We start from the raw sequence: 24,482 nt of genomic DNA on the forward strand, positions 1-24,482 counted from the left end.
AAGCCAGTGCTAACTGGTAAAAATACTGTCATAGTACCATGTTTATGTAGTGGTAATAGGTTTTATTTGGGTGTCTGTTAGGTGGAGTCACTCTGCTACCATACGGAACAGTTACTTAAAATGTAGGTGCTCATATAATCTACATCTTGATTCTGCAAAGAACCAGATTCATCTTTGTATGCTGTGAATAATTGTGCTGAAATGTTTGGACATTGTAAAATTGAGCACCTGTGTAACCTCTTCAGAAGCAAGGTTTCCAGTCTTATTCATTGCTAATAACTGTTATTTATTTCCATCTTATTTCCCCACAAATTTTATTACATATTAGTCCATAGCTGCTGTAGTATAAGGATTACAGAATCACTGAACAATTTATTTTGGGAGAGACTTCATCTAGTCTTTAAATAAATTCTAATAAATACATCAACTTTTCTGACTACTGAATATTAGTTCCCAGTATAGTGATAAATTCCTATTTGGGGGGGAAAAAAAAAAAAAAAAAAGACATAAGTGAAATATTGTACTGCAGGAGAAAGATACTATTTGTAAATACAAATATACTTGCCCAAACCCAGTAAAATGATGTTTTTCTGCAAACTAAATGTGTGTATACATTTACACAGCTACCATTTCCACCAAATGTACTACTGTTTGTATAAGTCACCTGTCTGTAGTTGAAGTCATTGAAAGCTCTAGGACAGGATTGTCTGAGCAAGGATCTCAACCTTTGAGTCAAACCTTTTTAACTCAGATGGTCTGGAAACAATACTCAGTAGTCAGACTGCAAAAATTTTGATGTAGCAAGATTGAGTTTCCACTACTAGAAAAAAAAATCTGAGGAAATAAAGATGTTTTATGAGATGGCACAGTGTTAATTTCTGTATTAAATTCTCAGTGTTCAGATTGTGGACAAAAAGCTCATGGAAAAAAATACATGGAAGTGTGCTGATTTCTTTTTTTTTTTTTTTTTTTACTGACAAATATGCTTACTTTTTCAGCTCAGAGAATCATTTAAGGATCTCAAAAAGAAATTCAACAATTTGAAGTTTAACTATACCAAGAAAACTGAAAAAGCTCGAAATTTGAAATCCCTTAAAATACATATTCAGCAAGTTGATACATATGCTGAGAAAATACAGGTAATACTAGAAATATTAGTCTTGATAAAGGCTTGACTGGTTGAATTGAAATGGCCTATGCTTTGCAGTAAGAGATAACACAAAATGTATTGAGTCTCCCTTTCGCTGTTTGATATCATCCCCCTGTCTCAATCACTGACATATTTCATTGTTCTGTTCCTTTAATTCTTCAGTATAATGATCTCATCCCAATTGCTGACTTCCTAAAGTTCAGTCCTTTTAAATCCTGTTTATCCTGCTGTTTTTTTCTGCATAACTTTTTATTCTTCTTGCCTCTGTTCCATCACAGTGTGTGACCTAGTTTTCTTTCTCCTTAAAATAAATAAACAAATCATACATCCTATCAAAATTCTGAACAAATGAGCACATTCCCTTTTGTATCCATCTGTTTTCCTTTCTCATTTCATCATGTAAACTTTCAGAGCCCTTCTCTGAATCCGTTGCCTAGAGTTGATCATGCTTATGGCACCTAAGAGGCCTTCTCACTGGAAACTTCTCTTCCAAATCCTCCAATGACCATTTTAGTAACCAAATTATCCTTTTAGTATCCGGAGCTAGCACTGCCAGTGTCCTCCTTCATAATTTTTCTCAAGGTTTCAGTAGCTTCTATGATTCTATTCTTGCTATTTATTTTGTTATTACTTTTAAAAACTTTTCTTTCTCCTTTCTTGGTGATTTTATCTACAAATGTAAATTCAGATCACAGAATCAGTGGGGTTGAACTGGACTTCTGGAGATCGTTTAGTCCAAACTCCTTGGACAGAACAGGGTCAACCACAGCACATTGCTCTGTATAATGTCCAATATCAGATTCTTGTGCAATATGCTAATATTGTGGGGCAAAAAATGACTTAGTTTAAATTGACTTGTATTCAGTTGAAGTAAGAGTCTGAAGGATTAGTAATATTATTATTTTTATTTTTTTTACTTTGCAGATTCAGTCAATGTTATTTTATTCAAGATCCCATGTTTTATTACCAGAGATATTTGTCTATAAACTGAAAATTTAATTCAATTCCATATTTAACAAATAATTATATTGATTTCAATCACATTGTAGATTTGCTTTGCTTTTGGAAGTGCACATTATACTTGTCATTTTAAAACCTGGAAAGAGAATTAGATTTGTATATTTTTCGTACTCTTTTAACTTCTTATTTCTAAAAATATAAATATTTTTTTGTGGTGTTTAACATTGCTACATCTTTAAACAGGTTCTTAAAAAGAAGATGGATAATTTAGAGAAGAAATTCATTGACTCTGCAGGAAATGATGGTAGAGTCCTCTTGGGGTCAATTAGTGAGTTACAAAAACAGCTGAGTGACTTTGGCAAAGTTGTGGAGGATTACAGTCAAAATCTGAATCTCATGGAACAACTGCAACAGATAATGGAAGAGGTACTAGTAAACCTGAGATCCTCACTATGGCTGTAATAGCGATCCAGGACTGGGGTAAATAAGTACTTATTAATACAGGTAGAATTTGTGACTTCCAAAGGTTTGGAAAGTTCCAAAGTATTGCTAAAAGTTTAGATTTTCTTTGTTTTTTTCTTTGTAACTTTGTAGAGAAAAAAGGAAAAACATGAAACTTGACTATATTCTTGCACTGCTGCGCATAAGACCAGGTTTCAGCTTAGCTGTGATCATACTTTTGAGCTCATTTACTGTAGGTGTATTGTGGGTATTTGATAGCAGCCAAATGACAAAAGACAGGTTATCACAATATCCAGTTGTCAGGAAGAGCTGTCTGTGAAGTGTGCAATTTTGGAATTGAAATTTAAAGTATTCAATAAATTAACAAAAATGTAAAATGTTCAATATCTTAACACCCTTTTTTTTTTAATACTCATGCTTGGTAAACATGTATTTATTATTTTTTTTTTGGCCTGTAGCACAGTCTAAGTCTTTGGGGGGAATTCTCTAACTTAATATTTCCATAATGTTGCCATATATTTTTTTAAAGTTTGTAACAGCATTTTCCCTTGCACCACACTACATCAGTGCATCTGTTGTGAGTCGAGCACATTCCTGTCATCACTATTTATATTTAGAAATAACACTGGTCAAATCTCCAAATTCATCAAAATGGCTGATGAATAAAATCCCTTAATTATGGATCACAGCACTAAAGTATGTTTTAAAACATGTTTTCATTGTCCAGTGATCACATAAGTGTGTTATTTTATCTGTTGTTAGCAAAGAAATTTAAGTTGAGCATTTTCATTGTTTAACATATGCCTTGCCCAGTCTTAAATTTGGAGAGCAGAACTTATTTTCCAGAGATAAACTTCAAGATTTTTTTTACTCATTGTGAAGTATCACCTTTTACTTGTTTTATTTCAGATGATAGGCACAGTCTTAAATGATGATTTTAATGGTAATTAAGTATACTGATAGCTGCTTGCCATAATGATATAATGCAGGTGATACTGAGTGAGTACCAGATCCAATTCTCTCAGTATTGTTAACCAAACTTGTTATTGTTAGCCAAATTGTTTATTAGGGGTACATTCTAAAGACCTTTCTTGTAAATAGAAAGATTTTCAGCATCTTTAATGGCTGCTGAAAGTAACTTTGTTTGCTAGCAGGCTAAATCTAAGCAATCTTGCTGCCCTTACACAGGTATAACTGTGGCCATGATATGAAGTCTGTGAAATTAGACAGTAGATGCACAAAATAGAAAGAACTCAGAAATAAAACGTTTTGCAAAAGCTTTGACTAATAAGTTCATTGATCTAATGATTAAAGAAAATGTAGCAGCTATGAATACTTACAACAATATTTGTATTGAAAAAAATGTTTTCCAAGTTAAATTGTAATCACAGTATTTAAGGTATAGTGTATGCCACTGAAAACAAACAAACAAAAAAAGTCTAGGAATAGTCCAGTCTATTCTACAAAAGCTTGAACTGCTGATAATTATTCATTATAATAGTGTTTTATCCTTCTCAATCTACTTTAGTGTCAATTTTGCTTTGAAGATGTGAGTGCAACAGTCATTAGAGTTGGCAAGTATTCTGCAGAATGCAAAACAAGAGAAGCAATAGAGACTCTCTACAAGCAATTCAATAAGTTTATTGAGTCTACAGTGCCTCAGCAAGAAGAAAAAGTTCAGCAGATTATAGACCTGGCTAAACAGTTACATGGTGAGAAGCTGTCTGCAAATGTTGAAAAAAATAAAAATAGAAACAGTAGCTTAGGACAGAAGGAAGAGGATTCCTGGATTCATTATTTAAGAAGAAAAGGTGTTTTAAAGTATTGACTAGAAGAGGTGAAAGACTTCAGAACAAACACTTAAAAAATAGAAATATGAAAGTACTAAATAGTCTGGTAGCTATTTGGGTTTCCATATATAGACTGAGTTCACCCTGAAATTTAAATGTGGATGTCCATGTAATATTTTTGGGCTTGGAATCAAGGCTTCATGGCTTATTGTAATCTATAATAGACCAACCCTTTGAAGTCAAAATATATGAGAGAGTTATACTTCAGTGTTGGGTGAATTTTTACATTAATATTGTAAATAGCTAGTGGAATGTGATTGCCAACTTTATTAGCAAAAAAAAAAAGTGGATTTTTCTGTAAATATTGAATTTGCAATTGTATTGATTTGTAATGTTGACTTGATTGAAAAGAATGAAGGTCAGCCAGCTTCAGGTTTATTTATTTATTTATTTATTTATTTTCTCCAGCTCAAAATCTTTTTATACTGTTGAAGTTAACTTTATCCAAAAATAAGGTATCCATCCAGATGTGAAAGGATGGATAGCTACACATTTGTGTAGCCTAGAAAGTCAAGTAGTAAATATAATATGTTTTCAATGCTGTGTTTTTAAATTCCTCTAATTTTATGTCAAAAAGACTATTTAGAGAACCGATCACCTTTTCTCCTTCCTTCCCTCCTTCCTTCCCTCCCCTAATCTTACCTTCCCTCCTCTCATACTCTCTTCTCCATTCTGTCTTTTGTTGTAGCAGGGATCTAGGTGTCTTCTGGCTATGTAATTGGTCTAATAGTTTAGGAGATGCTTTGAGGGCGGTGGGTTTTTTAAACAATGTCACTTATCAGACAGTAGTAAGATCAAGGAGAAGCCCAACAGAAGACGTGTGGATACTGTGAGGTCCAATCTCAAGTAATAGGTAGGAAAACACATTGTTCTGCATCATAGAACTCCAGCAAAAATAAGCACGGAGAAAAATAAAATTATTGCATTATATGGAGGATATAATGTATATTGACTGTTATACTTGTGTTTGAGGCATTTGGGGTTTTGTTTTTAATAAAAGAACTTTTACGTTATTTTGCCTTTTCAGGTTTTGAAGAAGGAAAGAAGTATGTTGAAAAAGCTGTATCAAAGTACAAAGAAATTCTTAATTCTGTTGATGAGTTGTGTAGATCTCTGAGAGAATTTAAGCAGATTCAGGTATTTTTCTTTTATGTGAAGAATATATTCCACCTGCATGAACATACCAGGTTTAGTGTCATCTATTATGGGAGTGTGAGATATTTCTTGGTTCACTTTTCGATTACCTGAAGTAATGATTATAACTCAATCAAATGCTACTTCTTTGGACACTAAATGCTCATTGTGTGCCTTTTTTCACTTGTGGTTGTTGTTGTTTGTTTTGTTTTGTTTTGTTTCCTGGACTTCTTTCAGACCTGTTACTGTCTTCAAGTAACCTTTAGGGGAAAGTGTCACAATTTCTTTCAATACCTAGACAAGTACTTTTTTCATATTTCTTTTCCCTTGGTACTGAAATACAGATAACTGCCAGATCTATAGAATGCAAAATGATGTACTTTATTACATTATAGGAAAAATTATCCCAAAATACAAATCATGTTAAAACCAAAGTCATTTAAATTTAAAAAGCCTGACTTATAAAAACAACAACAAATGTATTAGTTTTGTATTCTGCTATGCTTCTTTAAGCATACCTAGGTAAAATGTATCAGCTAATCCAGAATTATGGAAGACAGTTGGAGGGATAGATTTCTGAAATAATGACTCAGTCTACTCCATCCCACAGTCTCAAAGTAATGCGTCAAACCACATTCAGCAACACACAGCAACACAGTTGGGGTAACTGTGTGAGGTTAGAACAGTTAGAGGCTTAAATATCCTTGTTTTGTTTATGTTGAATGCTGTTTTATTTTGTGGAATTTTTCATTATTTCTTATAATATAAAAACCGATCATAAAATTCCTAAATTCCATAAAATTCCATAACATTCGAATTATCCTTTAATACACTTAAAAGCAGTAAGAGATGCCAAAAGTACAAATGAATGGAAAGAAACTTTGCCCTTCATTGCTAGCATAAAGAAAAATGAATATAAATAACAATTAGCTTCTTTGAGGTTCTCCTTCTGATTCACATATACATAATGGTACAAAATGGTATCTTGTGCAGAGTAGTAGCACCTGGTTCTGTCAGAACAGGGCTTCATCTTTTGATCTCTTTTGTTAGCTGAATACAATGTAATACTTCGATTAATTTGGATAAATGTTAAGTTATCCCTTTAACATCCCTTTAATGTTTTTGGAGAACATTTTCTTTTTCCTCACACAATCATTCATAAACTATTTACTGACTACTTTAACCTTTCGTTTATATGATTCTTGGAGATGAATAAAAAATACTTCTCGAATATTATCAAAAGGGAATTTTCTGCAATAGAGAGTAGTTATACAACTTATTTCAGATGAAAGATTTTTTTGTACTATATAGAGTATTCTGAGATTCTAAAACTAATATTTTTTTATTGTTTTCCACTGCATCTCAATAATTGATGTCTGAATCTTATGAGAAATCATTCAGCAAATTATCCAGACAAATAGACACCATGAATATGCAATGCCATGGTTAGTAATTCAATTTCGTGTCATTTTTAAACTAACAAATTGAAAGAAAAATGTCATATTGCCTATCCCTTATTATCCTTTCCTTATATCAGGTACAAATGCGTTCCTCAGATTCTTGGCCATGTACTTGAGTTCCTCAGTCTTTAGTGTCCTGTGATTTCCCTACCTTGAAAAAGATCCACTCAGCTTTGAGAAATGCTTTTTTTTTTTTTTTTTTTTTCTTATGCAGGAATGAATAAATCAGGTTTTGTGGCATATTTTTGCCATAAGCCATATACAGCTGCCCTGATGAAAGGACAGGTCTATTTTTATTGTTTAACTACACCACTGTACAGAGCATGAGTACTAAGTACTTTCTTCTGTTGTGTATAACCTTAATTTTATTTTCACATGGCAGAAAGATGAGTGTGTTGAAGAGTTGGTTACCGTGCAAAAAGAAGAAAGAAATAGCCAAGATGCATGTAAGACTGTTATAGATGAAGCAGAGGAAAAAAAGCAGCAGGTCAGTTCGATTTTTTTTTTTTTTTTTTTTTACTGTTGTATTTATTTTTACCAGAACTTTATTTCTTCAAAGATTTTGTGCATTACTGGAAACTTTACTACTTTTCAGGCTTGAGCTTCCCTGAAATTGAATGCTGTCAGTGTACTCTTGGTATTTCAATTTCTATTTCAATTTTTTTTAGATGCCCCTTTGCCTTCCATCCAATGCATATATTCTTCCTTACTCACTTTATTATTATTTTTTTTTAGCATTTTTACTCATCTATGCATCTTCTCATCCTCCCCTAACAGAAGAAACAGTTTTATTTTTTTGAAAATCTTCTGTTCATACTCTTTTACCAATTTTCCAATGTGGTGCTATTGCCACAGTATTCATAACAAAGACATCTTATGTTTGACCATTCCTCCTTCCTCAAGGGAAGGAGGAATGCACTCCCCTTAAGGGAAACTTAAGGGAGTATAGGAAGTAATAAAGGAGACTGCTATTAGCATTTCTCAGAAACCTAACAGGCTTATAACCTCTATTAACAAGGTATGGAAGTATTTGAATTATAAGTAATATGCTATAATAGAAGGCTCATAGCTTAGAACTTGAGCAAATAATGGTAGGAATTAAGATACTTTGAATCACTGAGGTCTTCATCAGAAAAAAAAATTAAACATTTTCATTTCAGACGGGATCAGATATATTGCTTACAACTTCAAAAAACGTTACTGAGAAGAGAAACAACATGACTCCTACCAACGCTAAGCAGGTATCTGCTTTTCAAGTTGAGATTTATTTATTTTAAAATCATATTGATGGGCATTCTTGTGTATTCTCAAAGGAATTTTACTCCTCGTTTTGTTGCTTGTCAGAAATAACACATTTTTACAGACATTAATGAGCTTAGATTCTCTTAATTACAGTATTAGAAATCCAATACAAAGCCAGAATTGCTTCACTTTTGCAGCAGTCTGAATAATAGAAAAGCAGTCATAGCAAAAACATGATGGGACAAAACTACAGCTGTGAGTAGTTCAGTATGATGACATCATATAATCTGCTGTATTCTTAGTATGACATTATACCTCAACTAAACAGCAGAGATCAACATCAAATAGTTTACTTCACTCTCACATCAAAACACTTCATTGACATTTCAGTTGCCAAAATTCCATGCAACAGAGATCATAAATTCTGAAGTATGAATTGCATGTTGAAGATCATGCAGAAAAACAAATTAGTTATTAGGTATGTATTGGCATGGTAAAAGTTCTAGAAGACAAATGTCTTATTTACAAATATATGGTAAATGAATGTGAAAGATTTCAGATTGTCAATGAATAAATGTAGTCTTAGGCTTTACAAAAATAAAAATAAAAAATATAATTGACTTTAATTCTTTTATCTTATAGAACATTTTGATGCCTTGGGGTCTTGGTCTGCAAAAGTAAATAATTCACTATGTGAAACCTTTCATGAGCATATGAATGGATGGTAGTGTATATATAAGTCTTTACAAAAGTAGGATGCATTTGCAATTGATTTAGAGCTCTAAAATTTCTATTTTGCAAGCTGATAATGTAGACCAATACTACAAGACATTAAACTATGTTTTATAGAGATTCAACTAACATTAACATTCCCTTCAGTTCAATACAGAGTACCCTCTTCTCTGCTGATGAGACAAAATTGAGTTTAATTAACTTTGTCACCTCTGTTTCAAGCCAATGAGAGTTTCACCTTTCACTTGTAGCCTAGATTTCACTCAGAATTTTGTGTCTGTTCCAAAAAAGCCACCCTCCGGAAAATCACCTCACTCAGCAGATGGCCATAGCTCTATTTCCTATTTTGCTAGGCCACAGCCCTGTCAGTCCTTGTCAGACTGTGCATCAGCTGTCAATGGAAGAAGTGAAGGGTATGCAGAACAGCAAATATCAGATGTGAAGTATGGCAACTATGATACCTCCGCTCTTTTCATCACTCCATACTTCACTTAAAGAAGTAGTAGCTTCTTCTTACTAGAGCTTTTCTGTCTTCCATTTTCATCCCTTCTGAGAAAAGACCTGGCCCACTCTCAGCCTCTCATCCAGTGAGACAACAGTATATAATTTTGTCTGCACTTCTGCAAGCTATATTTGCAGTATTACTTTGCTTCAGTAATAAGTAGCACCCTCTAGAAAGTGGGTGCTTCTCTTGCTTATTTGATTGCAGGTATCACACAAGGGCTGAAAGACCTCATACTGCCAAAGCCTGTCTGAGAGTTGGCTTACTGCCCACTTGCAATTTTTTTCATCAGCACAAAAGCAGTTTCCCTAGGGTCATTTTGCAGCAGTGTTTTGAATAACTCTGCTCTATTCTGTAGTCCGCCTCCTAGGTGTGTTGACCATGAAACTGGCAGCACAGCCCTGCACTAGGATACTAGATTAGTTAGTGGAGGACTCCAACATTGTTTTGGCTTTCCCATAGTTGCCCAAAGATATGCCAATGTGTGCACATATGCATATGCTCTTCAATAGGATGGATCTGGATCATTAATTTCATTCAGACAATAGAAACTGTCAATTTGGACATTTTGACCCATGCGTTTGACTTATACCTGCTCAGAATGTAATATTGTTGAGACTCCTAACTTAATATTTAATTAGATTTGGTTTATTAAACTTGTTAATGCAATTCAAACTATAATAGCCTGATTTTTGCTGCCAAAGTGTCTATTAAAACTGCATTTAAGAAAGACTTGCAAATCTGGTCAGGCTTATAACTGACATGGTTACTTAGAACAATACTGGTAAGGATAAAAGAGCTGGGTGACAAATTTGCAAACCCAATAAATTTTTATAAGCAAACTGAAATCTATTGCTAAAAATAACTATTTCCTAGGAATAGTTGACAATTATTTAGAAACCCGGTAAAAATTTTGAATACATACCAAGTGAAGAAGCAACTCAAGTGTTTATATTTTTTTCTTAGTAATTGGAAAGGTGAAAAAATGACATATTTCGCTAAACTGGAAAGAGAATTATGTTTGTGTCCATGATATATTCCTTTTCAGAGATATTTTGGGAGTTGGTGCTCATCAGAGGGTGCATGTGGAAAGCATTTAATACACAAACTTGAGCTTCATCTTATAAGTGAAATGAATGTTTTAGATAAAATAGACACAGTAAAACAAAACAAAACAAAACAACTTTCTTCAATTCATTCATTTGCATATTTGGCAAGGGTTACCTGGGTTTTAATTAATGATTTTATTAACTTAGAAAAAAATCTGTATTAATTTTACCATATCTACAGATATGGGTGCATACATACAGACCAAGTGTGCATGTAAGATTCTGCTTCTTTTTTCTTTTACTCTGGTAATTAGTGCTCCATTGATTAGGTTCTATAATAAAGCAATAAAACAAAACAAAAGTCCAAAGAACTGTGCTGCTGCAGTTGTGTACTGGGTACTGCCAAAGAGGTCTGGTTTGGAGAGCAAAGACACCCGGTGTACCACACTATACCTTTGATTGAACAGTTTATAGGTGACAGAAACATTGCTTATTGGATTAAATGTGTTTTTAAGAGAACAACAGGAGTACATAAGAAACATTGTGAACACCTTTGCTGTGAGCCATGACACAAACAAAGCCTGATAGCCCAGACTATGTGGTTACACACTAAACAAAACTCAAGAGGCAGGCAGTAATAAATCAAATGTCTTTGATGTTTTGCAATTGAAGTGAATGCACTCATGATAAATCCAATTACTTGTAAAATACGATGGGTTCAAGGAAATAAAAAAAATAATTTTACCATTAATTTTGTGTTAATATCTGAACAAGATCTTGTAACAACTGTCACAAAATAAGGAAAAGATAAAATGCTTGAAAAAAATATCTTAAAGATTTAATTATAAATCTTGAATATGACCAATGACTCAAATAACAGAAGTCCAGTTACTTAGCTGTTAATCTATTTTTGTTATGTAACCGTTTTCCATTGAGACGTCATTGTGCCATCTCCTTTCACACACACACACACACTATAAATGCTCTTATAAAAAGAACAGGAAATCCACAAGTTGTCATTCGTTTACAGGAAGAGGTACTTTTATTGTTACTGATGTATTAAGTTCTTCTACTATGTTTTCTGCTAGTCCATCCAAACAGTTAGAAATTCCAGTTAACTTCGGCAAACTTTTCTAATGACTATCCTTTCCTCGTGTTTCGTCCTGTTTCTCAGAATAACTAAGCTTAATTAGAGGAAATATTCCAAATATTGTTGATAGCTTCTGCATGAAAAGGTGATGCTTAGTAACTCATTCTTTCTCTCTGTTTTTCTTCTTTCGCTTCTCTTCTGTCCACTCCTAATTTAAGGAGAGGAATAAATTGGCTGATATTCCAGTTATCTGCCCAGCTGGTAAGGATCTTGTTTCACAGGATACAGAGCTGTTATCTTCGGCCAAAGAGAAGAGCTTACAGACTGAGTTCCTGGCAGAAGAAATACCCTCTGGAGATAAATATGAGTGTATATCACCTGATGATATCTCTTTGCCACTGCTTTCTGAGACACCAGAATCAGATGTCTTATTTTCTGAAACGGAGCTAGAAGAGCAGTGCTATTGTAGTTCGCATAATCTGCATGCCAGTTCCTTTAGCTTGCAAATACAAAAAAACACTATTGGTAAAAAAGTTGATGGAAGCATCTGATCTCTTAACAAATTCTACTTATGCTGATGCTACAAAAATTAGAATGGAAATTCCATCTGATCAGTTTGAGAAGTTTTATATCTCTTCAGCAGATTCTGATCCAAAAGTCAGAGTAGAAGCTCCTTTAGTTTATAGTTTACAAGCAATATCTGAGGCTAGCACTGCTTCCTGCACAGTGAATGCCAAACCAGTATATAGCATGAGAAGTGTGCAAAACACATTTGCAACACCTTGAACTTCGTAAAAGCATGGCAGAAGCACAAGAACAATTGCATGACTTGAATAACTGTAATAAAACCCAGGACAGGCTGCATGCTTTGCCTGATGCATTCTCAGGTTTCATGTTTCAATCAGATGCCACCAGAAGCTGTCAGAGGCAGATGGTTACCCGAGAAGAGATTAAAAGTGCATCAGAAAAGAACAGCATGGCCAGCCTAACTGGACAGGCGCCTAACTTCTCCCAGCTTCTGTCTAATGTAACTGTCATGGAAGGTTCTCCAGTAACCTTGGAAGTAGAAGTAACAGGATTCCCAGAGCCTACACTGACATGGTGGGTAGCTTATAACAAGAAAAACTAAATATACCTATTAGTGAAGCACATTGAATCACTTATATCTATATTCATTAATCTATAGACTAGAATAAATGGCTTGTATCCTTACCACTCCACAGTTCTGCATGTTGCCCACTTTAAAAATTGTTTTGACAATTAACCTACTTGAAATAATCTTTCTGTACTTAATTATATGAATAATGAGAGTATCAAACACATGCAAGCATATCCAACATTCTTTGAGCAAGTATGTCAAGAACTTTTTATGTTCTAGGCTATAACATTCCACTTGTTCAGTAATGTCATAAAAGAAAGGTTCAATCCGTATTTGCTGTAAGTAATTCATCTTCGTTGTTTCAGGAACTTGCCACAATAAACAGACAGAGACAAATATTTATAGTCACTATGTATAGGTGTGCACAAATTTATATAGAAGTGAAAGAGTTGTCAAAACCAGGAGAGGTTACAGGTTAAAAAAACAAAACCCTAGTGTCTACACTATGAGTAACCATTTTATATTAAATACTTGCTCTCTCTGTTTCTCACTTTGAATTGCTACATGTCTAATTAGATTTCTTTATACTCTATTGTGAGAAATACAGATATTGTTATACAAACATTTTTTAATATGACTTTTTAAAAGTTCCATGCAAAGATAGATAGGAACTGAAAGAGGAGGCAGGATTCCAAGACTTCAGTGTTAGTCCTGTATTTGCTGGCCTATTTTTCATAAACTTTTACCTTGTTTGCCATTCTGTCACTTATTCCATTAGACTTTCACAGTGGAGGCCTTCCTTTAATGAATTAAAGTAAGATATGCCTCTTAATCTTAACTTGAAGACATTTATAATAGTACACATGTAAAATATATATATTGCGTAGAGGACAAAACAAGTAAACTATAAGCCCTTAGTAAGCAGAATTTTATTCTATAGCACTGAGAAAAATACTGGACTGTGCAGCCTTGGTGGTATACTCTCTTGGTATCAATAAATTTAATTTAAATCCAATTATTCTAGACTTTGAGGAGTATTGTTGGTGAAACAAGGTATCTTCAATTTTGTTTTATCATAAGAAGGCATTAATTTAGCTCAAAAGTATGTATACGGATGATACATGGTCTTTTTAAGAATAACATTCAACTGAAAGCATTTTGCAAACAATAAAGTTATGAAAATAGAAAATTAATCTTTGTGAGAAAAAAAAATAAGTATGGTAACACCAATACCATGTATGTTGTACTGATGTACACACTGTTGGATATATAGTTGGAAAATCACGTTTGCATTTGGATTAGGTTAAAAGCAGCATATACTGAAACACTATCAGGCAAGAAGAGCCAGAATTTTCTCTCACTTCCAATTCGTAAATCAGGAGTCAATACCAATACTTTGGTGACTGGTAGTGATCACTGATACAAGTGATCACCAATTTTCTGAAATAAGTCAGGTTATGTTGTTCTATCCTGTCTATTATGTGAACTAAGTAAACGTAAGTGGGCTCAGGTGGAGGAATAAGTACCTGACTGTTCTTTATGTAGTTCTTTGTAAGACAGAAAGTTTGTATGTTGCTTGTGCATTTAAGATGCTATTTCCCCTGATTTGAATATGGATTGACTGAACACTTTATTAGCAACAATGTTTCAGCACAAAATTGAGGGGACAGGCCTTCGTGCTACTCTCTCCTTGATTACTGCAGTGCGATAACTGGGTGACATGTCCACGCAAAAACATTTTCAGAGCCACATTTTCTAGTGTTAAGATTGTCTTTTCCAACAATTTGAGTAATTTAAATATGCATCCATATTCGTATATAACTTGGAAAAAGGATTGAGAGCATGACAGTGAACTCTCTCTTGCTGCCAACTTTGTGTTATAGAGGTTTTCTTAATTTGGAAGTTTCTGCTTGACATACATGATACAAAGCTGACGTGAAAACTGACTCTCTGCTTCAGGTACAAGAAGGGCCAGAAAGTGACTGCAGATGAGCACTTAAAGCTTTTACAAAAGGAGACAAAGCATACTTTACTCATTCAGAAGGTGTGTGATAAAGATGCTGGGCTCTATGTTGTTCGGGCTAAAAATTCTAGTGGCACCATATCATCAAGTGCCATTCTCCACGTGAAAGGTAACAGGCCACCTATTAGAAGAATAGACTGGATAATGCTGTGTGTCATCTATATTAGCATATCACTAATGTACTGGCTGTTCACAAAAGTACAATATTGACTGCACTGGACTTAATTCTCACATGCTAAAGCAACATGAAAGTTATTGTCCTACACTGAATCTTTCGCCATCTGTACCAAACTACTTTTATGTCACACTTGATATATTGCTTGTTTCTTAATACCAGTATTATATGATTGTTTTTCTTTCTCATAGTGATGTTGAGATAAAAATAAGTTACAAGGATTTTCTAAAATTTAAGACCCTGTTTTGTATTCTAAATATGTTGGCAATATGAAGTGTTGAAAACAGTTTTAATGGCTATTACATGTCAAAATACACCCAGATAGTGCACTCAGATCAACATTCTATGATACAATTTTTGTTGGGGATGGAGGAGGGCACATAATTTTATTTTAAACATAAGATTTATTATTTCCAATGACGTTTTTCTCATTTACCTTTAATTAATCTATTTTTTTTATCTGTAAGGTAAAGCTTCTTAGTATAAAATGGTAATATTCATGATTGTACTGCCATAGATCAGATTTAAATTTCAGTTTCATTCCAAAGAGTCATCTCCACAAATAAAAGCTGCAGTAGTTCCAATAGAGATGTGATAATCTGAACTACAGAGATTTGACCCAGAATTGTCAGGATTTGTGTAAGCAGTGCTTAGCATAAAGTAGACCAAAACCTGCAGATGTTTACAAAATGAGACCTTCCAACATATCCGTCTGCTTAGAGAGATGCTTGTGATCATTCTCTGCCTTCTTATAAAATTAAAATTATAAATATTTATGATAGTTTTCTATATTGTTAATATAGAGAAAAAGAAAAATAATAGTTTATGAAATTAGCTTTTATGCACATTAAAAAATTTTAATGCACTTATTTCAAACAATCACATTGTAGAAATACTCAAAAGTATACTCACACCAAAAAATATAGTAATTTAAAAAATCAGTCAAATAGAATTCTTCTGTAACTTGAAAGTAGTTAGTCCAGAACAGAAATTTATCAACATATTTCATTTCATTCTTGACTAGGACAGACGTAGGTCTTATTTATTAAGTACTTTGCTTAAATATTTGATAAAAGCAATGTAACTGCTAGTGGAAAAATTCATTCATAAATCCTTAAATGTCATTTGAATCCTTCTTTACTCCTAGTATTTGTTTAAGTATGATAAAACCAATTGAGAGAAAGACACATGATTTTTCCTGCATCTTTGATTTTCATCTTTCATATTATGATTATGGTGGTGTGGATAATTTAGAGGAAATATTTGCTTTCTCTTCCACATTTTGCTGAAAGAAAACAAGCCTTCTACTGTGCAGCATGCTGTGAGCAGAATACATATTGTAAATTGCAGGGCGTCAGTGAAATTGAACACTGACATTTAGATATTTTGGCCCAGTGAGTATAACTTTATTAAAATTCCTGTAACTTTGAAACAGGAGAAGTTCTTAAGGGAATACAACCGCACAATTATAAGAGGGAGCTGGAGGAAGAGGAGAGGAGATAGTGAGCAAATGACAAAACAAAATATTTAACTAAACCCCGAACGAGCAATTTTCTGAGTTCAGTCATCTCCTGAAAAGGTTGGTCCATTCTCCCAGCTATAAAAATCACCTCTTCTCTAAAAGTATACTTTCTATTTCACAATAAAACTCTTTTTAATTAGAACAATTTTGAATGTTTCAATTTTCATAAAAGTAAAATTCAGTTTAGTGTGCTTATGCCCTTGTGACATTATCTGCCTTTTTTCGTTGTTACAAACATTCAGCAAAACCTTCATGAGCAAGCTGACTTACCTAACTGTTCGTTACATTAAGTAGTATTATGGTAAGAACAAACCCCACATGCCTCTCCTACACACTATAAAGCTTTGTCTGCTACAGAGCTGCCAGTGCTTGATAACTGTATCCTGTTTATAACACTTATTTTGTGTTTGGGAAAAAAAAAAAAAAAAATCTTAGGTAATGGCTGCCTTCGGTGCTCTGTTTTTACTGAGAATTGTGACTCTTCCCGAAGCCCATCATTCAAAAATTAAAAGTACTCATCGATGTTTTGATTTGCTTTCTAGATAACTTTATAGGACACTCAGATCACTTTCCCAGGCATTTTTGCCTTCAATCTTGAGGCTAAGTTTATGTACCAAGGAAGGAAAAAAAAAAGGGGGAGGGGGGTCAAAAAAACAGGAGAGAAAGCGAAGATGTTCTCTTCTGCCTTGCCACTTCCTGAATCAGGCCTTTAAATTAATAATTAACTAAAGCTAGTTGCTGGTACTAAAGCTAGTACCAGAGTCAGTTCTGTAGAGGCTGCACTCAAAGCTGCATCATTTAACGTGTGGATGCTTTATCTTGAAAACCACAGAAAGTTCAATGCTAGAATAATCATTGTTCTGTCATCTTTATATGGTGAGTGGATGAGTTCAGCACAAAGTTGACCTTTTGGTTGGAGGAAAGCCACTTGTGGATCAAAACAGCAATGCAGGGTGAGCTTCTGTCCTTCAGGAGTCAAGGATTCTAATCCTGTTCAGAAAATCTTGTCACAACCCCACTTGTAGTTCTATCAAAATGAAAAACTTGAACATTTCATCTTGTAATGGAACAGAAACCAGAGGTAGCTTGGATATAGACTGGTAGTCAGATCCAGTTGCTTGATAGCACTTCAAGAAAGACTATCTACTATTTACAATAATCAGCTCTATGAGTTGAAAAGGCAACAGAAAACTCCTAGAGGGGTGTTCTTTCTCCTTCCTCGTGTACATCCAGACTGAGGAATTACAAGGGCACAGCTATGTAGACCTTATCTCTCATACACATTTACATTAAATTTGTTTCTGCTCTTATTCTTAATGTTACTTAAAAGGCTTTAGAACAAGCAGAAGAGATCTCAGTTACTTGGTTCATGTGAGCTTTGACAGACAATATCTGAAGCTAGTTTGCAAAATTGGGTGAAAGCTTTGAATACAAGTGGGATTTATTCAGTCTTTTCATTATTATTATTATTAGAAACTAACCAGTAATGTTATCTGCTATTGGAGTTTGGGTTACACGCACACTCCCAAGCATAGCAAGGAAGACTGTAATCTTTGCTCTAAGAGAGGAAGAGATTAAAAGATGCTTCAGAGCAAGAGAGTAGATTTTGTTCAAACTGTTGAAAATCTATGCTCTGTATGCTTATGAAGTATATTTTACCCTTTACAGTAAAACTCTGCATATGTACCATGCTTCATATTTCTAGTCTTGTATGCTTAACTTTTTGTACCCCTTTGCAGAAAAACATTTAAAATCTGATTTTGTTCTTCTGAGTTATAGTTTAAATAATTCATGAAATGAGGATTGTCGCTAAAGATTGTATTTTCCTTATTTATTTTTATCTTTTTTAAAATCATATTTTGAAAGTCCTATTCATTCCTCTTGTTCATATACTGAACAAGATATGGAAAAGTAGTTTATCTTAATGGACTTTTTTAAGGCATTGCTGTTTGAGTCTTGATTTAGGATGATAGTCCGGAAGACGTTGTAGAAGAGGAAGCTGCATTGATGAAATGTTCCTGTAGATGATCACTGCTACGATATGGTGTTGAAACACCATCCATGCTCAATTTTGTTGGCTAGAGAAGGACATTCTTAAGCTACTTCTGTCTACGAAGTCACTAAAGAAAAGCTGCCCTCTGACTGCAAAACTACCAAGGAAGAATGGTAGTGAAAGTCCACGCTTGGTGAGGTTAACACTCCTTTTCCAATTTGAACCATAAATGCCAGTTCTAACTGAAAAAATCCATACCTCAGATTTCAACAGATCCTCATCAAAGGAAAAAAAAAAAAGTCAATGTCTTGTCTCCAGCTACATCAAGCAAAGACAAAACAAAAATTATTCCCATGGGGATCACTAGAAAGCTGATAACAGTCTTTGAACACTGACTAAAATTATATGCATCCAAAGATTATATGGAAGACCCCAGTAGATTACCTGTAACCCAGGGAAGCCAGCTGCCTTTCTAAACAAAGTAAGCATTAGTTTTACTGTTCAGTTCAAAAGCAGATGAAGTGTTTTATAATCTGTGCCCTTGCCAGCACATCCACTCTCATTTTTACTCAAACATGTTTTTTGTGAAAGAATGAGTTTCCTACTATTGGATTAAATCCTAGTATTAAGCTTCAATTTAAATATTAAATGACATCTTTCAAGTTGTGAAAAGAGAGTGAGATGCAAAGGAATCCGACTTTCAGTATCTAAGTATACAATTGTATTTAAGGGTGCACAAAAGTATTACATTCATGCTGTTACTATGTTGACACCCTGAAATAGTAAACATAGACCAACTCTCTACAAGTACCTTAAAGGAGGCTGTAGCGAGGTGGGGGTTGGTCTGTTCTCCCATGTGCCTGGTGACAGGATGAGGGGGAATGGACAAAGTTGCACCAGGGGAGTTTTAGGTTAGATGTTAGGAAGAACTTCTTTACTGAAAGGGTTGTTAGGCATTGGAACAGGCTGCCCAGGGAAGTGGTTGAGTCACCATCCCTGGAGGTCTTTAAAAGACGTTTAGATGTAGAGCTTAGGGATATGGTTTAGTGGAGGACTTGTTAGTGTTAGGTCAGAGGTTGGACTCGATGGTCTTGAGGTCTCTTCCAACCTAGAAATTCTGTGATTCTGTAAATCAGTGCAGAAGTTTTTAATCTCATTATTCATTAACACATTCCTCAGAGAATTTGGAAATTTCTGTGAATTTTAGATTAACGAAACTTGATTTTCACTTGTCTCAGAGTGAGTACCGTATTGCATCGAACTTTAATCAGAAATATTTTTAAAAGTGTAATTTTTAATAGTTACGTGGATATCAGACACATTTTTAATAGCTGCAAGAAATAAAATTTAAAAAGGAAGAGGTTAAAGATACCGACTACACAGCGAGATACTTGAAAGTGTCCTGGTTTTAATGCTTCGCTTTCTAAACAAAAGTGTAGTCAATACTGAGTACTGCTTTGTTGGTAGTCTGGGTTAAATACTCTTGTTTTGATGACTCTGATGAGTTCCCCCAAAAAATTGCTGGAAAATTCCTGCCAGGCTTCCTTCCCTCTCCTCTCTCCCCACCCCTATTTTTTTTTTCTCTCTGTAGTTCGTGTTGTGTATACCTTGCTTCCTTCTTTTAACTATTCTGTACAAGCAGAATAGTACACATGGGTGTTTTGAATTCTGTTTTTTCTGCATTCTTGTTTTACCATACTGAGCTCCCATGGCCACAGTTTTGAACCTACAATTAATGTAAGATCCAAGAATATTTATATCTTTCTGACTGTTCTTTTAAGGAGCAGTTTTAGATATCTCTTCAGACTCACAACAAAAATATTCTGCTTAGGTACTTTACTAACCTAACCTGTCTTCCTCCTTCCCCGTATACAGGCACCCGTTTAAAAAGAAAGTGGTGAACGAGATTGCTTGACTAGAAGAAGTGGAATTATGTGAAAGGGTGCTTACACAAGGTGTACAAATTTGGAGGGGAAAGGGGTTAATTCTTTTTATTTTTCAAAAGAAGCAGCTGATTGTGGGTCTAGGTGTGAGTCAATAAGCAAAGGGAGGCTGAGGCATTCCTCTGGTTGGCTTTGGATCAAACGTGGATGGAGCTGCAGTGGAGAAGGTGGCTTCCTCTCAAATGACTGGTAAGGTATGCCTATTTCTGCTCCTTTTTCTGGAGACTTTGGTAGGCTAAGGTAGTATTATTTTGTGTGTGCGGGGGAGTTCTGTCTTTAAAAATTACAGCTCAGTTTCCTTTTTGAGGCATGGTATTCAATGAGACTTGAGCTCTGGATATGGTTATTTCCGATCAGCTGGGATCATTGGCCCACTTGATGTTTCTTAATAAAATTCCTTGTGAGTGTGTTAGTAGCTTGACTAAAACAAAAATCGCCAAACAATAGAATACAGTTTCAAGTAAGAGTAATGCTGAGAGTAATCCAAATTCTCTGAGCAGCATGGTATGAATCTCAGTCTAGTCTAAATTTTTGTAGACGATACAGTTAGAAGTTGGTAAAATTTCCTAACATCGCATTTCGAGACATTCAGAGATTTGAAATTACATGCACAGAGTAAACAGACTAAGAATAACCATGAATCATAGCAATAAAAACTGGCTGCTGAAAACAATTTGGCTTGATCTGGTACCACCTGTGTTTGAGCATCAGTGGGGGTGGTAAAAAACACGTGATGAAGTCAAATCCAGGTTTCTCCCCACCTGTAGTTTTTACAGACCTCTGAGTTTTCGTTTTCATGCTTGCCAGTTCCCCAGTTTACAGGAGAATTGTACTGTTTCCAACAAATATATAACATTTAATATTATGAATTGAATAGACAGATTTCTTGGATGAAGTTGACAGAGTGGGTTTTCAGTAGCCCTGACAACCTGAAATGTTGTTTCCTTCCATAAGGCAGGGAAAAAAATCTGTTCCTGCTAAACTTTGTGGTTCATACGATGTCTATCCTAGGAATCATTTTTAATTGGCAAGTTGTTTTAGCTTATTCTAGCATTTCACTATGTTATCATGGGCAAATCATTGGTGAAATATAATCATATATTTCCTTTTAAAGGTTGCTGTCAGAGGAAGATCTCTCCTTTTTACATCAGAATGTTCCTTTGTTGAGTACTGTAGCATGTTCCTCAAAGAGTTGTAGTTATTGCCATTTCATGTTGTGTTTTTTTTTTTTTTTCCACATACTTTTCACTTTGCTATCTAGAAACTGGTCATCTTAGTTTCCGTGTTCTGCTGATTTAATGATCCAATATCAAGATGTGATCTGATTGATCATTGTCACAGTTCCATTCAAATCTTTTATTCTTTGGTTGCTTGGTTGTTTCTCCTGTTGAAGTGAAGCTGCAAGCGAAGCTGCAGATTCCAAATCTCTGCAATGTAACGATGGTGGCAGCTTGTGTATGCTAGCTTTCAACAGCTGAGAGCTCAGCTGTTGATCTACTGAGCTATCTTAGGTTAGCAAGAGTATGAGAGTAAAAGTCACATACTTCTGCTTTGTGTTGTGGCCTCAGACCTACAGGATGGGAAGAATGTTACGCAGCTAAGACTTTATTGAAAGCTTCTTTTGAGTAATAGCTTACCTAAGCAAAGAATTTATTAATACAGGAGGTGAAAATGTCTGCCTCACCATGTTGACAGTCCCACGTTAGGCAAATACATCCAAAGGAGAGTGGCTAATAATCCATATATTATGGATTTAAATGTTTCTGACTACTTTTGTGACATATGCTGGTTTTTGTTTCACAATAACATAAAGCAAAATTATTTATTGTAATACAATGGGGCGATGCTGGCATAGTTCGTAGTACATTTCAGTAACCTTCAATTTCTGAAAAGACATTGGTTTTGCTCAATATTACGGAGATATATTATAGTTTATCATAAAGAGGAACAAGAAATAGGGAAGCAAAATGTTTATTTTTGTTGCGGTATATATCTTTCTGTGTATTCTGTGTGTTAGCATCAGAGCTGCTCTGAATTCCCTGTGTCATAAATACTTGATCTGAATTCTGAAGTCTTTTTCTTCTTTTAATGTGGCCATGGAGGTAGAATTTAAGTGGAACTTTGGGTAGAAGTATGATGCTTCAGTACATCCAGCTTTACAGCTTATTAAAGTTATTGTCACATAAAGCAAAGCTCTGATTCAGTACAAACTGACTCAGATGACTGAAATTTCTTCAAATATTTCTGATGAGTTAATTTGTATTGGCCAGACTTTGTGCTCTGGTATTGGCTCAGGTATCATCTGTCCTCCTACAGTTGGCATGAAACCAATACAAACTCTACCTCATGTGCTCTGGTTATTGCAAAATAAATGCAATTATGTGTCCATGCTTCATCTAAATCAAATATGTACTGCATAATCTCATAGTGTGTGGCCTCAGTGTTAATGACGGCCAAAATATTGGTCTTGATGATAGTAGTACAGAGGCCATGTTCTGGCTGTAATCATTGCTGTAAATATAGAACAATATATTTTTTTTTCAACAACATTTTAGACTGGAACATTGGAATAAAAAGAAGTGAAGTGTGATGTATGACAGTACACTAAATGCAAGTTAGCTGTCTTAACTTTTTTCCTTTAAATTTGTGTGAGATATTTATTTACTCTTCACTGAAACACAGTAATCCACATATATTTACCTATTACCTACACAAAGAATGTGATTCGCTATCATTACGTGGATCTAATATCACTCCTGATGCATGAAATTCTTGGATGCTTTATATCTACGTGTTTCAGCAAGCTTTATATTATGTAGATAAATGATGTCTGCCTACTCCTGTCTTGCAAACAAGTTATCCTGAGTTCCAGGTGTCAGTGAAGGCTCTCTTTGTCATGGAATGTGGTAACGTTCTAACTATGAGAATGGATTTTTGCTTCAGTTGCTTTAGTTGTGCCATTTAAAGTAGAGTGAATAATTTTTTATTTTTTTATTTTTTTTCAGTACAGGGAAAACAGCCAAACTTCATACAAAAATTTGGACATACAACTTTACAGGAAGGAGAAGATTTAATCCTACATTGCACTATACATGGAAAGCCCAAACCCCATGTCTGCTGGACTAAGGATGATATCCAAGTGGTAGCTGGAGATATCAGTGTATGTTCTAAAGTTCTTAAAATATTTCTTGGAGAAAGATAATACATTTTGCTTTATGCTCCTTATAATTTCCTATGTGCGTTCTATTGTTTTACAGGTTGAGAAATTAGGAGATACCTATTACCTCTTAAAAAGAAATGTAGTCCTTGCTGATACTGGGAAATATATCTGTGTTGCCAGCAATGAAGTTGGAAAGGCACACTGTTCTGCTGTTGTAACAGTGATAGGTGACTCACCCTGGCCAGCTGCATGCTTTAAGGCACATTGCCATATTAATTGAGAACCTAATTTCCACTTACTGATGTACATGTCTTGTTTCAGAGAAAAATAAAACCCCAGAAATTTCCACTGTAACTCAGACTAAATCAGAATGGAAAGATGGATATTTTTCAGAAAAAGTGCATGTCACCACAGGTGAACTACTACAAACCCAGGACACATTTTATGTGAGAGATCAAAGGCCAGTCACTAAACATCTCCCATTAAGGTAATTTGCAGCTTACTCTGTGCTACATCTTGTAATACTCAAATAGCTCTAAAAACTTTAATTTATGAAGCACCCATCAAACACTTTCTTTTCCTATGAATTTTTGCATAATGTAAATGAAGTACATGCTGTGACCACCTTTTGCATTTAATCCTGCATTAAAAGGTATTAAATTTTATTAGTTTAAAGACCTTGTAATACAATAGAAAAGTGAATTTATGTGGAACAAGATATTTAGTTTGGTGATTTATTTTTTATATCTAGCTATATTAATCTACTTATTAACCTACAACTGAAAAACTCAAAGGTAAAAAGTATTCCAGAAGTTCAGGTTGATATGACTTAAGTATTTGTCCTTTGTTGTGCAGATGGGCTTTTGACATGGCATTAGAATATACCAATTTTTAGCCCATTAGCATTTCCTTTTTAAAGGAGAAAGTAGTTGCTAA

The 24,482-nt window shown here is 34.5% G+C and overlaps 2 protein-coding genes across 2 annotated transcripts in view; both read left to right on the forward strand.

Moving 5' to 3' along the window:
- The window catches only part of CCDC141 (coiled-coil domain containing 141), a 68,441-nt gene extending 53,072 nt beyond the window's left edge, over positions 1-15,369 (forward strand). The window contains 10 exon segments of the mRNA XM_032189598.1: positions 999-1,139; positions 2,354-2,536; positions 4,101-4,284; positions 5,450-5,559; positions 7,399-7,503; positions 8,177-8,257; positions 11,850-12,143; positions 12,145-12,383; positions 12,385-12,732; positions 14,690-15,369. Coding sequence (XP_032045489.1) covers positions 999-1,139; positions 2,354-2,536; positions 4,101-4,284; positions 5,450-5,559; positions 7,399-7,503; positions 8,177-8,257; positions 11,850-12,143; positions 12,145-12,383; positions 12,385-12,732; positions 14,690-14,963 — 1,959 coding nt within the window. The 3' untranslated portion in view covers positions 14,964-15,369.
- Positions 15,370-22,605: 7,236 nt separating this feature from the next.
- On the forward strand, positions 22,606-24,089 carry LOC116490631 (myosin light chain kinase, smooth muscle-like). The gene is made up of 4 exons (XM_032190011.1): positions 22,606-22,681; positions 23,392-23,546; positions 23,644-23,773; positions 23,868-24,089. The coding sequence occupies exons 1-4, from the start codon at positions 22,606-22,608 to the stop codon at positions 24,035-24,037; spliced, it is 531 nt and encodes a 176-aa protein (XP_032045902.1). The 3' UTR covers positions 24,038-24,089.
- Positions 24,090-24,482: the final 393 nt, after the last annotated feature.

The sequence above is a fragment of the Aythya fuligula genome, chromosome 6, assembly GCF_009819795.1.
Source record: "Aythya fuligula isolate bAytFul2 chromosome 6, bAytFul2.pri, whole genome shotgun sequence".
NCBI classification, from domain to species: Eukaryota; Metazoa; Chordata; class Aves; order Anseriformes; family Anatidae; genus Aythya; species Aythya fuligula.

What these genes read in the sequence shown, in the direction of transcription:
- LOC116490631 (XM_032190011.1), top strand. Translation starts at nt 22,606, where the DNA reads ATGACTGAAATTTCTTCAAATATTTCTGATGAGTTAATTTGTATTGGC. An exon ending in TGGTAGCTGGAGATATCAGT is followed by an intron (nt 23,547 to 23,643) that starts GTATGTTCTAAA and finishes ATTGTTTTACAG; the next exon opens with GTTGAGAAATTAGGAGATAC. An exon ending in TGCTGTTGTAACAGTGATAG is followed by an intron (nt 23,774 to 23,867) that starts GTGACTCACCCT and finishes GTCTTGTTTCAG; the next exon opens with AGAAAAATAAAACCCCAGAA.